General features: G+C 33.3%; 1 protein-coding gene and 1 long non-coding RNA gene across 5 annotated transcripts in view; one reads left to right on the top strand and one right to left on the bottom strand.

Annotated features, from left to right (window-relative positions):
• LOC148308880 (uncharacterized) overlaps positions 1–13,767 on the top strand; it is a 73,367-nt gene that overhangs the window by 1,511 nt on the left and 58,089 nt on the right. The gene's annotated exons all lie outside the window — the stretch shown is intronic.
• The window catches only part of LOC148308881 (uncharacterized), a 68,711-nt gene continuing 55,113 nt past the window's right edge, over positions 170–13,767 (bottom strand). The window contains exons 3-7 of one of the 4 annotated variants that reach the window (XM_088260945.1): positions 10,993–11,161; positions 10,083–10,313; positions 5,681–5,848; positions 3,637–3,742; positions 170–1,244 (exon numbers count right to left, since the gene is read on the bottom strand). In XM_088260945.1, coding sequence (XP_088117071.1) covers positions 1,155–1,244; positions 3,637–3,742; positions 5,681–5,848; positions 10,083–10,313; positions 10,993–11,161 — 764 coding nt within the window. In that variant the 3' untranslated portion in view covers positions 170–1,154. The remainder of the gene's footprint in view (positions 1,245–3,636; positions 3,743–5,680; positions 5,849–10,082; positions 10,314–10,992; positions 11,162–13,767) is intronic. The other 3 variants (XM_088260944.1, XM_088260947.1, XM_088260946.1) reach the window with 3 other exon arrangements.

The raw sequence follows: 13,767 nt of genomic DNA, 5'->3' as shown, positions 1-13,767 counted from the left end.
TTATATAAATCCAAGAGGATTATTAAATTTAAGTATAAAGTATTATGTTAAAATACGCAGAATGATGAATTTATTTAGTATTTAAGAGCTGCCATATTAAAATTAATTTTTATGTTTTAAGTATAAATGACAGGCATAGAATCACAAATTAGTAGTCAATGTTTTACAATTTTGTTTTTTTGTTGTGAAATTGAATGTTATAAATGTGATTACTAAGGTTATGTAACCTTTTTTGATTCTTGCATGGAAATTTAATTTTTTAGATGTTTTCTTCTTTCAAAAATGACATTTGCAGGAAATTTACCAAATATTTCTAGTGTGAGATACTTGTTTAGGATACAAAAAGTCTATTTTGTATATGAGTCGTTTGAAAATGGTGCGTTAAAATCACTCTTGTGTTACTCTGTGCTAATACTAATCAATATGATACTAATTATTTAAATCTGTTGACTGAACATTTGGTTATAATTGAAATTGTGCTCTATTGTTGATTTCTGAAATGTAAATGCAGACCGGCGGTTTTGGATTCAATAACAAATTTTTGAATTTGCTTACAGCGATAGACATTTTATGTCATCAGCTTGCACTCAAAACAATTGAACTTCAGTTTTATCAATCAGTTACGCGGCTTTTAACTTTGATTAACAAATTCTTACAGTGAAATGATCGAAACTGATTTATTGGCATAAGTGGCTGTCAACACCCATCGTGCTCGTTTTGTATATAACGGAATTTAAATCTAACACGATTATAATCTAATATTAAGAGTAGTATGAATAAATTATTACTTTACTAATTGCGTAATATATTGCGTTGATTAGACATATGGGACTGATAGGGTAACTACGTTTTTTTATTATATAATATTATGATTAAATATTTTATATGATTATTCAAAGTGTCAATAAATTTCCCATGCTTGAGTCGATTGATAATAGCTAGAAGTTATATTTAGTGGCTGTCTGTTCCAAGTGAAGAGTTTGTATTGCTGATGCAGTGGAATAAGGACTCGCGAGATGTAAGCCACTGACAGCGGCAATACAAATCCAGCTCTGAGCTTCATTTCTCAATAACCTTAAACTAGCCTGTCACGGGTGGTTTGCAATCGGATGTTGAGGGTTCCGTGTCATGGTGCAATGGCTCGTGGTCATTGTTTACTTGCGGGGGGTGTTCTTGCCGTTGCCTGGGGTAGCCGGGGTGGGTGCCTCGAGGTACAGGGGGTTCTTTACCTCGATTTCGCAGGTCTGAAACCAAATTATAATCATATATTACTATTGTATAAGCAGGGTTTTACTCATAGCTTCTTCAGGCGTGCAAAATTTTATGTTTATATATATATATATATATATATATATATATATATATATATATATATATATATATATATATATATATATATGTATATATATATATATATATATAAATAAATTTAATTTTTTATTTTTTCACTAAATAAAATAATCTTTAGACTTAAGAACTGTTCTTATTTATTTTTTTAAAGACATCTTAACATAGACTAAGAAGTCTATTGATATGGTTATATGGAAATCTAGGTATTTATAGTGTAAAACTTCTCATTAAATGGTTTTAATAAATACTTTATACAAGTATATTTGTATGTGTCTGTAGCGTAGTGATCAGCGTGTTCGTCTACATTGCTGGAGGTCCCGGGTTTAATTCCCAGGGGAGTCAAAATAAGTATAAATAATTTTTCACTCTAATATATGTATGTTTAATTTTACCATAGGATAATACCTGAAGCGAAAGACTGATCACCTTTCTTTCAATTACTTAATGATTATTATATCGCTACTTTTGTACAATGCAGTGCCTTATGATCCGTTGGGTGTGGATAAGAAGAAGAATTATACATTTCCATATTCTTATCTCAATAAACCTCATCTATGTTGATACGTCAATAGGTCCTTCATAGGAACAGCTCCTAAGGATGAAATCTGGCATTTGTGAACAAAGATTTGGACGTACAAGTTTAAAAATATTGCTAAAAAATAACTGGTCCAAAATTTGATGTTTGCAATCTTAACATAGAATCGGCAAAATTAAAATGAGATTAGAGTGAACACCCTTGCAATGCGATCCCTTAGACGAATGTGTGGAAAAATCGACAGAAGTAATAATTGGGATATAAGAAAGGAATCTAAAGTTAAGTTAGGGATAAATGAAGATATTAAGAAAGGTTCTTTGATCTGGTTTGGATATGCGGAGCGAATGGATGATGCGAGAATGGCAAAGAGTATATATGGCAAATCTCAACGGAAAAATAGAAATAGGACGGCCAAGAAAGATTGAGCACGACCAGAATTTGATCTGGTCGTGTTAAAAGTCCACTAATGCAGAGGAAGCAACTAGTGTACGCCAGGACAGACGAGTGTGGCGCTCCATCCTCTCTGCCTACCCCTACAGGGAAGCAGCGTGATGATAGTGGAATGTTTCCCGGCGTTTCTATTATTGTAAATATTTACGAAAATTTCCTCGAATCCATAGAAAACTAACGTAACTTACGAGTTTCACCAATAGATGTCTATAAAGTTCAATTATTTGTTGATCCGGTACATTTTGTTGTGTTTCTCGCTTTTCCAAGACTCCGCCGACTGATGAATTGTTAAAATGATTCACTGGAATATCAATATAATATTTTGTTGATAAAAATTACACAACGATTTTATATTATGTTCCAGTAAATCACTCAACCTCCGAAGCACGTGATGTCCTCGATCCGTGGTCGGGAATACAGACTTTCTTGACGTTCCGTATTGATGACGCTTAGATTACGCTGTTTCGCAATTCGTGACCATTTTTGGGGATGTTACTTAGTAGATATGGACGGTCAAATAAATAAAATAAAAACAATTAAATAGCGACTTGCTTGAAAAATACTTGTTTTTGGATGCGATCATTTGAAACTAAATCATATTATATATTTATTAATTCAGCATTAACTTTGTGGAATGAAAGTGGATTAAAAAAATTAAACACTTGTATAATACCACTTAATGAGTTTTATTTCTAGTTTTGAAAACTACAGATGTTTTCATCTACAGATGAGTAGAAAAATTAACTACTTGTTAATTAACAATATGCTTTTTCAAAATACATATATACTTATGTCACCATTATTATTTATGTTTCCTTTTACAAAAAGTCCCCTCTATTTATTTATTTAAACTTTATGTACAGAAAAGAAATAAGTATATTACCCTACCAACATGTATACATACCATATATGTATATACCTGAAAAATATTTTTGCTCCTTAATTTTACTTCACTTGTAGATGAAAATATCTGTAGTTTTCGAAACTAGTGTGTCATGAAATAAAACTCATTAAGTGGTATTACACAAGTATTTTAAAAAAAAAAATCAACATGTCATTCGACAAAGTTAATGCCGAATCAATCAATAATATTACTTAGTAGGTAGATATGGACGGACGAATTAATAAGAAATAAATAACAATTTCTTTAAAACTAGTCGTTACTTAATTCGGTTTTTGGATGCGATCATTTGAACTTTATTACGGCAGTTGTAGTAGTAGCGTAGCGGCAGTATTTCTAGTTATTGGAAGCTGGAAACAAATATTGAAAATTATCTTCGGGATAAGAAAAACAAACTTACGGTAGCATATCCGGGGCATTCGTAGACGGTGTAGTCTCCCTCTTCGTTCTCGTCATCAGATTCAGCGTCCGAAACCGATCCCAAGCGTTCGTCCACAGCTCCGCGGCTGAAATGCGCATCAAATCCATAAAGAACTTGTCTCCCGCATTCGATCAAACTAGGCATATCACATTCGGGTTGCAATACCATGAACAAGACCTTTCTATGATCGATTGTAAACTTAAAAAAAAAAAACATGCAAAATTACTTGAATGATGGCGACAAATCCCGGGAAAAATGCTAATTTTGACTACTTGTAACCTCCTCTATTCTCGATATTACTTATTACTATCACTACTGTCGACCAAACCATAATTTATCAGTACTTATATAAAAAATTCGAGTGAAAAAAAAATATATTAAAAAAAATCTTATTTTTTAAACCAATGGTGTATAGGACACCGCATGCATCGAATGGAAGTTATATTATAATATCTTCATAGTTAATTATTTGAAGGAAATGTGATCAGTCCTACTCTTAAAGTACCAGTTCAGAGTGTTATTAAATAATTCACCTTTATTTATTTTGAGTGCCCTGGGAATCGAACCCGAGACCTCTGGCGCAGTAGCAAAATGCACTAACTACTACACTACGGATAAAAACCACTCATACTAAAAAAACTTTTCCCATATGGTATTGCATGCCGAATAATGATAATACTATTCTAATGTAATATGCCTAGTCTGTTCACAGTTATTTTACCTCTAGTTTTTTTTAATTATTTATTTGGCATTATAAATAATAAAAAAAAACTAGAGGTAAAATAAATTTGAAATTTATCTAGCAGTATAAAAAAACTAGAATAACTGTAACAAAAATAAAATAACTGTGAACAGACTGTACTTTCGATGAATATAAATAGTTTTCTGTTGTTGTTGTTGTTGAGCATCTCTTCCAATTTGGTCCACATTATAACACTTATACATATTAATGTTGTTAAATCAAGCTGGTTTTAAAAAGAATTGAAAAAAATCTGGAAACGAGATAATTTTAAGTGTTTTAGTAGGCGCGGAAGCTGACAAAGCGGCGAGCAAAAATTATAATCAAAGTTACGCCCGGATAAAAACGCAGTATTTTTGTACACCTAGGTAAATTAAACGAGTTTTGCACTGGCGAGATGGAGATAGAATCCGAAAATGATGAGGCCAAGTCGATATGCGTTGCTTTTTCCAAACCCTATTACAAAATGCTTCAATGCTTTCAAGCAACTAACACCTTACTAAATATATACTTTACCTTTTCTCACCACGCGGTAGCTCTTTTTGTTACGGAATGAAATTTAAAAAAAAATCCTGTGAACTTCTGTAGGGACCTGAATAAATGTGCTACTTGTGATGATCAATTTATTTGGTATTATAAAACGAATACATTATAAATACACAAAAATTAGACAAAAACAGAAGTGAGATAGAGAAAGTTGACGATCAGTGTATAAAACAATTTGAAAAAAAGTACAGATTCTACGTTCACTACGAACATACAATATGTACATTATTATGCCAATCAATTGATTAAAAAATAATGCACAATAAGCGGTTGTTTTAAGTAAATTGATTCACATAATACTGTATTACATTTTAACATAACAAAAAGTTATTATGCACAGTTACTTCTATAATAAATGAAGGTGCTAAAAATTATCCTTAAAAATACGAAAGTTTAATGGTTTTAAAAATTATTAAAAAATATATTTATACAAAATAAAAACTAAAAATGATTCATTCCCTAGTACGGATGTGAAAAAAAACATTTGAAAAATATGTACTGCTCTACGAATGTAGGCAAGACCTAGCTAAACACAGCCAAGTGTCGTAGTAAAAAAAATATTACCACAAGACAGCATTCAAACGTCCATGTTTCGTGGTAGAATTTGCAATTTGCTTCCGAAAGTTCGCGTAGATGGGCTGTGCCATCCGGGCGGTTTGATATTCTAAAAGCGAGTGGGCACAAGACAAGAGGCGCGTGTGCTAGAAAGATGCTTAAGTTGCGGAGATGAGTGAATACTTCTCCATGGCCAGTATTTGCTGTTTCTGGTGTTGGTAGTGGTACAGTTGGGCCGAGTGCGCGAGACGCCGGTCTGCGCTGGGGCTCAGAGACCCGTGAGGGTTCGGTCCTGTCACGCCGTATGCCGGATATTCCGCGTCGGCCGCGGCTTTCAGCTTCTTCTGCATACTGGAATTTCATTTGGTTATTCATTTATTTCACGGGTACAATCCCTCGAACGTAACTGCCAACTCTTCCAGCCTCCACTGCGCGCGTGGTCGCAGGGCCAAGTCCAGTTCGATACCTGTATCTTGTCGTTCCATAGAGTATTATCGAGTCGAATACAAGCTTTCGAAAAGCGAATGGTTCACAAATGTTTCTCAAAATACACTGTTAAACTTTGAAAATGTTCAATTATTTACGATTTTTTACTTCAAAACTTTTACGTAGTATCATACCGATCCAAAGTTCAAGCGAAGTATATACTGTTCCTATAAATGCCTGAAAAAAAGTTATTCATCAAAAGAAACTTTTAACAAGCCAGCTTTTCATTTTAACATATGTATATGATAAAAATACACGCTGTTGTAACAAAAAACAAACTTATCGTCTGTAAACAGGTAAAAAAAATAATAGTATTGAAATCACGATATTAAATGTTCACAGGCGATGTTACATTTTTTCTCATGTTTAATATTAAAGTAAATTTATTGTTTTTATTTAATCGGGCTATAAACACGTTTAAAATACTATAATATAATAGTTATATACCATGCAATTTTAAGTATTTTTGAAATTGAAATAAAGCAAATGGCAATCGTTGCTTTTTATGTACCCCGGAAGCCGATTTCTCAACTCCGCCATGACATTCTGGGGTTCTTAAGGGATCGGAAGATGATTTTTTTCACTCAGGTTTTTGATTATTCCCGGAGAAAAATGTCATAAGGAATGATAATGGGTACACTCGCGGGCTTTGTAATCAACTTGCCCGAACCGAGTGTGGGCCGTAGCTCCATCCTGTTGAAATTACGTTTCTTCTCAAGGATTTGGCAAAACGTTTTACCTTTTTACAGACGATATAATTGTACGAACATTTATTTCTGTATTCTACTAATCTGTAGTATTATCGCTTTGTTCAACTTAAACTGTGTTAGTAAATACTAAACTTGTCTATGTCCCTTATGGTCGGTAAGATTTTGGAAAATCAGGATTTTAAATATTATAACATTTGTATAAGTAGGGCAAAAAATATAAAGTGTAATATCAAATAATTTTTCGAGTATTAAATTATAAAAAAAATAATATTATTTTATGTAGTTTCAAAATAAATCATTTATTAAATTTTTCTGATGTACTTAAGAATTTTACTAACTAAAGACTGAGAATTTTAAAACAAATAAGTTTTTATTTTTACAGTTCGTACATACGCGGTGCGGGATGTTTCCGAAATTAAGGATTTTTCCATTTTATTTGGAGTTTCGTATATTAATCTTTCGCACAAATCAACTAATTAACTAACAAACCATCATGCCGCTTTCCCTCAGGGGTAGGCAGAGAGAATAGAACGCCACATCAGCCTGTTTTTGCAAACAACCATCCGATTATTCCGACTCCTGACCTGACCACGCACTAATATTTGAAATACTTGATCATGTCACCAGTCTTCCTCTGCTTCTATTACACATTCGTTTCATAAATTTGTTTGACTATCCTTTCATCGCTCATTCGATTCACGTGCCTAAACCATCTCAACACACCTTTATATATAAATATATAAATATGTGTGTGTAATCGAATCTATAAAGAAATAAAAAAAAAACATACAAAAATGGACTAACAATATATGTTTTGGTATTAACCAACACAGTTGAAATCATTTCTCGATTTAAAAATATTGCGCAATTTCAACATAGCATACTACTTTAAAACAATAGTTTTCAACAGAAAAACACATAACATTATAACATTCTGCGTAGGTATTTATTTATTATGTAAAAGATAAATAATTGTATTATATGTTTATACATATACTTATATATTTTTATGCTATACACTAACCAAAAATATTTGAAAAAAATACCATTTGGTAACGTAACTTTTCCGTTTTTATGACAATAACATATGTCGTCCCGACATTCTTAATCACTTTATCATGAAGAAGGAATCGAATGGAAAACGAATAAAATCAAACAAATTTTCGTGTCTAAACGAAGCCCATAAAATAAACGTTTAGCTTTTTTGATGGCAAGTCCAATAAATTATTTCTAAAATCGTTCACAATCTGGCAATGTTTTCTTTACATATTTTTCATTAGCTCACCTAGACATTATGAAAAATGGAAATAGCATTCAGCCTATGTGCAATATTAATCATGCTTTTTGCTGTTGTTATTTTTGTTCTTCCCGTACTCGCTAATTAACCGAATTTGTCAATTAGTGAGGAAAGCGTATTTTAGCGGCAAATATTGCGAGTGTCGTTTTACAAGTTCCATACCGCACCTATGTCGCCGCGTCTTTATCGATCGTTTCCCTGTGCAATTTATCCAAAGGCTTGGTTAATTATTTGTATGGAAGCGTTCTTTGAATATTTGCTAACGGCTGTAATTCAATAAGCGGCGTTGAAATTGCTGTTTTATAAAATCGTCTCGTTTGATCGCTTTTCCGTAAAATTTATCCGGTGGCACTTAAAACCTATGAAATTTCCCTTCTTCATAATATCTCACGAGTGATAAAATATAGTGTGTTCGCATGTTTTCAAATAATGAAATAATTATTTTACGCATACACACACACACATATATATATATATATATATATATATATATATATATATATATATATATATATATATATATATATATATATATATATATATGTATATATATATATATATATATATATATATATATATATATATATATATATATATATATATATATATATATATATATCCCTTATCCGCACCCCAACGGTGCATAAGATAAACGCAGTATTAAGTTGATCACATATGTTGTAGGATTTAATTTGATGTTTGACGTTCATTGTGACAGCGTCGACGTTACAGTAGGCAACAACAAAAATTTCCCATCCCAGTTGAGTCGATTTATCTTTCGGTGGCGTTAAGTTAACTTGTAGATCGTTCTGATGTCATTCAGATGTAAACGTCTGTGGGTCGCCACACCTTTTTGTGCCTGAATTTTCGTATGCGCTCTGTGAGAGATTTGTCATTTTCCTTCTTCAAAATGTCCTCTATCTGCCAAAATCTTGATAATTTTCGATGTCGGTACGGAGATGCGAATCCTAAGTAATAGTTCCAGAAAGAACTAACTGCTGAGAATGACGCGCGACGCGGAGACAGGATATCGGATCCTTGATACGCGGGCACCAGAAATGGGCCGACCAGCATATTGTATATGCGGTCTGTATTTCAACACTGATCAGGTTTTCTCGAATGTGGCTCAGTCGCGTCCGTCGATTGGATTAATTTAACGAATCACCAATTTGTGGAAAGCAGATGCACAAATGAGCCTAGGAGCTCCTTTATGATATGCAGCCTCGCGGTTGAAATAAAGACATTGACCGTTCAGTTAGCATATCACGTATAGCGGTTGAATATAGTTAGTGCGAAAGTAGTTAAGTAATCTCGAATAAAAGTGGAAATGAGCCCGATATATCTGGCCATATGTTATGGAGACGTCGAACAAATGGTAATATAAAAAATTCAAAGAACCAGAGCTAAGTTATGCGGTTTTTCTCAAGGGGGCTTCGTTTCGAGAGCCCTTTAGGTAACTCCAATGTGAAGTTATTTCACGTTACAAAGGATTGAAGTTGCATAAATAGTTTAGTTCCGGTTTGTGAGATTCTCACGAATACAGCCCGGGGTAGGAAAAGTAAGTTATGGGAGGGTAATAGTTTTTATAGACAGCTCATATTCGATAAATTTTCTATATCTCTCGCTGAATGATCATAATTGAATCTTGGAAATCAAAAAATATTTATTTTCATAACTGTAGAGTTCTTTTGTATTAAAAATACTTAAAAAAAGTATAATTCAACATTATTCGTAAACATAATTCTTCAACCGGTAAAACATCGCAAGCCTACATGTGAGAAAAACATTTTTAAATAATTTAAAAGTCAAATTATGTACGCGCCTGTAAACTCTAATAAAACTTTAACCTGTATCCCAAAGAAAAATTTTCACCATTAAGATTTTACTCCGGGAGAGGACCGATATATCTCATGAATAAAAACTAAACAAATGTTCACTTTACTTAAACTTTTTTGAAAATATTCAGAAGTAAACTAAATTCACACAAATAGCCGCGGTAAAATTCACGTAAATAGTCTTCCAAGATTCAGTTATTATCGAGAGAAAACAAAAGTTAACGTGCATTGTGAGTATAAGTGCATTATAAACTCACGTGTACCATCCGAAAGCGAAGGCAGCTATGGCCACGGTGGAGGCAGCCATCACGCCGGCGACCATCGCGTAAATGTAGATGCTCATTGCGCTGTCCAGGGTGCCGTTGCGCATTAGCGAGTGCTGGAGGATGTGCTTCTGGCGCGGGGAGGCGGGCACCAGAGATGTCGGGATGTCCTTTTCCGAAGTGATCTTACCGAACGCGGAATCCCTCCCGGTAGCTTCATTGTCGCTGTGAAATAATAGTACACTATTAATATTTCCTAATCGAAGCCATAAGTATAAGTATATATATATTTTTTTACTAATATACAAGTAAATTTTGTGTACTTGTACATAGTATTATTCAGCCGGCCTAAGCGCAAAGAGGGTATCATCTACATTCGCGGGCACATGATTTTATGCAGTAAATGCGTGATTAAGTTAGACACATGATATCGCATTTAAGTATTTATTTATTTATTTTATTTTATTTGTTTATTAGCATCATATATACAATTACAAATTACACATTTCGGTAATATGCCCTCACTGAGGTTTACCGTGCATTTAACTTAATTTATTTATATACATATATATAAACGAACAAATATATACATATACATAGATACATACCAGCGGCGTGTATAGAGAATTAATCAGAGTAGGCAGTAGAGGTAGGTTGTAAGGTAAGCTGGTTCTGTTTAGTAAGGGTAGGTACTGGTTGCGATTTTATATGTCAAAGTTAGGACAGGCACTTCTTTTTTGCCTACATAGAAGGTACGCCCCTGATACATGCATATACATACGCACACACATATAAAAATATATATAATATGAATTAAAAATTTTAATTGAAGAAAATTGGTTATGCAATTAAATTAACTAAGATCGCCAGCACCCTCTCCGCGCTTAGTGGTTGTTGGTCGTACCTCTTGATGAGGGAATCTCGGATGACGTGCACCGGGTCGGACGGGGCCATGATCTTGTTGAATTTGTTCGCTGCCAAATTGGGGTTCTGACGGTGCTGCCGAGGTTCGGCGAATGAATCTTCGAAGTCGAAATCCACAGGTGGGTCGTTTGGAATGGCGCGTTTCGGGTCTATAAGAATCGTCATTATTATAAATTAATAATAATAATAACATACTGCGTAATAATCATATGTTCCTTTTAACATACACACTAAATCCCTCCATAACGTTGAGAATAGGTACCGCGTTATCGCAGGCATTGTTATACGGGGTAAATGTTTTAAGATTGTATTTTAATTAAATAATGATATTCTCATTAATTTTCACTGGTTAAAATATAAAAATACAATTTAAAACATTAAACCCCCATAACGTTCCCTCCGATAACTAAGAAAGCATATCAACGTTATAGTGGGGTTTACTGTAATTACAGTTCGCTTACTTCGGACATTTTCGCTGAAATTTGTATTATGAAAAACTCGACTATATTTTCGCAATATTTTTTGTGTTTTGATCGATGGTTCATAAATAAAGAATCATTTCGCTTATGAAAATAACAATTAACGATTCAAATTATTGTACAGTTAAACCTCGATATAATGGACCTCCATTTAACAAATTTCGGATATAACGGACAAAAATCCGGTCAATAAATATTATTCTTTTTTTCGTAATTTTAAAGGGTTGATTATAAAATGATTCAAAAGTGCAAACAAAACTTTATTCCGTTTTCAATGCAGGATTACCGAAAGCAACCGCGTCGTTATTAAACATTGTCGTTAGCAAACATTGTCGTCATCAAAATCACTTCACAACGTGTTTACGAAGACGAAAAATTGAATTTTGTTTGTATTTTGTATTGTTTATTTACTTATATCTAAATACAGTGTTAATATTTTCATTTTTTTGTTTATTTTAAACCTATTTTCATATAACGGACTTTCGGCTTTAATAGATACCTACTCCGCCCAGATAGTCCATTATATCGAGGTTTTACTGTACTCATTATAATGCGATACATACGCTGAAAGAAAATAATTAAACATACTGCTAATTTCTATATAATCGCTGAAGTAAAAATGATTGTATTATTAAATCACGATACAATTTAAATCGTCGGTGCTTTAAATTACAAAAACGCATGGAAAATCAAAACTGGATTGAAATGATAAAGTTATTCATTTTGTTATAAAAATTCTCAGGTTTTGTGGCCTCGTCCCTATTACCTTCTAATTATTTGACGCTGTAATACATCGAGACACCCTAAAGCAGAAAGAAAGAAAATAAAAACCTGATTTTTACCGTTTAATAAATTTTTTATCATCAACGATTTTCCCCAGGCTGAGAAACGATGTTGTAACCTATGAATGTGACTAATATGGTATAATTTTTTTAGTTATGATTTTTTTTAATGTACTGATTTATTTTATTAACAAATCAAACATCCAACGAATTTATAAAACTTATTTTTTCACTAGCAAGAGTTTTTTTTCGAGTAGCAAGTTGAAAACAAATTTGAAACGTATTACTATGACAAACATTTTAAAATAAAGTTGTATGTTCTCTTTTATAAGTACTACTTTACTTATTCAACAAATAGAAACATGTAACGGTTCTCCATCATTCGGGTCGGCTTTTAAATCTTGATGCTACGAAATCTACTTTCTCCATTTATTTTGTTGTTGAAAAAACTCCTTAACCTACCCTTGCCTCTTCGTCCTTTTAATATTTTCCTCGTTGATATTATTTATAAAGTGGTTACTGTCACTTAGCAATGTTCAGTTATGCAGAGAAGGGTACGTTATACGGTGGAAATAGAATTGAAAAAAATATATAACGATTCTACCGCGTGATATTAATCTTGTATTTTAATTAAGCTCTTTTTAGCGTAGCTCTCGCTTCCATACTGAAATCTGGTTTAAAATGGAAATCCCTAGGTAAATACCGATTTCCAGCTACTACAATAATGTAATCGGAGCATGACAATTTCCATGTGTGGACAGCGGCGTAGTCCTTTCAGCCTGTGTTATAGGGGGTGACCTGCCACATTACAGCGGGTGGTTGGGCGGACTATAGAGTTGCGAGGGTGGCGGGTTGGCAGCCTCTTGCCAGCTCATCTCACGCTCTTTTTGGTAGCAACTACAGCCTGGTCAGATGAGTTTTGTGCATTTGCTGTCGAAGCGTTTAAAATGATTCCGTTATTTTAATACAAAGAGCAAGTTCAAGTTATTTTTGCCACATCCTAAATAATGCGTAATATCAAAGTTGAAATGTAATAATGTTTGAAATGGCATAAGTAAGTAAGTGACTAACTTACTAACCATCACGCCGCTACCCACAGGGGTAGACAGAGAGAATAGAACACCACACCACCCTGTCTTTACAAACATTCTTCGCCTCTTCCACGTTCATGCATCTCCTCATACATACCCGCGATTATTACGTCTCCTAACCTGACCACTTTCAAGTAATTACTATTAATTAATGGAGTTTTAAAACATTAAATATTTATTATTAATCAATGGAGTTTTCATCAGATTATTTTTCTGCGTCCAATGCTCTTAGTTTCGTGGGATGAAGAAGTCTTTTGGTTATTTTGGCTGCTAACATTCAAAATTTGACAACCGTTTCGATAAAGGTGATACACGTTTAATTAAGCTGTTTTTTTTGTATGAAGATCTTCGTCATTTCTTGCAATGGGTAACCTATACAGGAGTAAAATTAAGATTAGGACAG

The sequence above is a fragment of the Brachycentrus maculatus genome, unplaced genomic scaffold (assembly GCF_059751285.1).
Source record: "Brachycentrus maculatus isolate JH-2025_06_01 unplaced genomic scaffold, ASM5975128v1 h1tg000144l, whole genome shotgun sequence".
In the NCBI taxonomy this organism is placed as follows: domain Eukaryota; kingdom Metazoa; phylum Arthropoda; class Insecta; order Trichoptera; family Brachycentridae; genus Brachycentrus; species Brachycentrus maculatus.
Note: the sequence above shows the minus strand (reverse complement) of the source record. Positions and strands in the feature narration are given on the sequence as shown.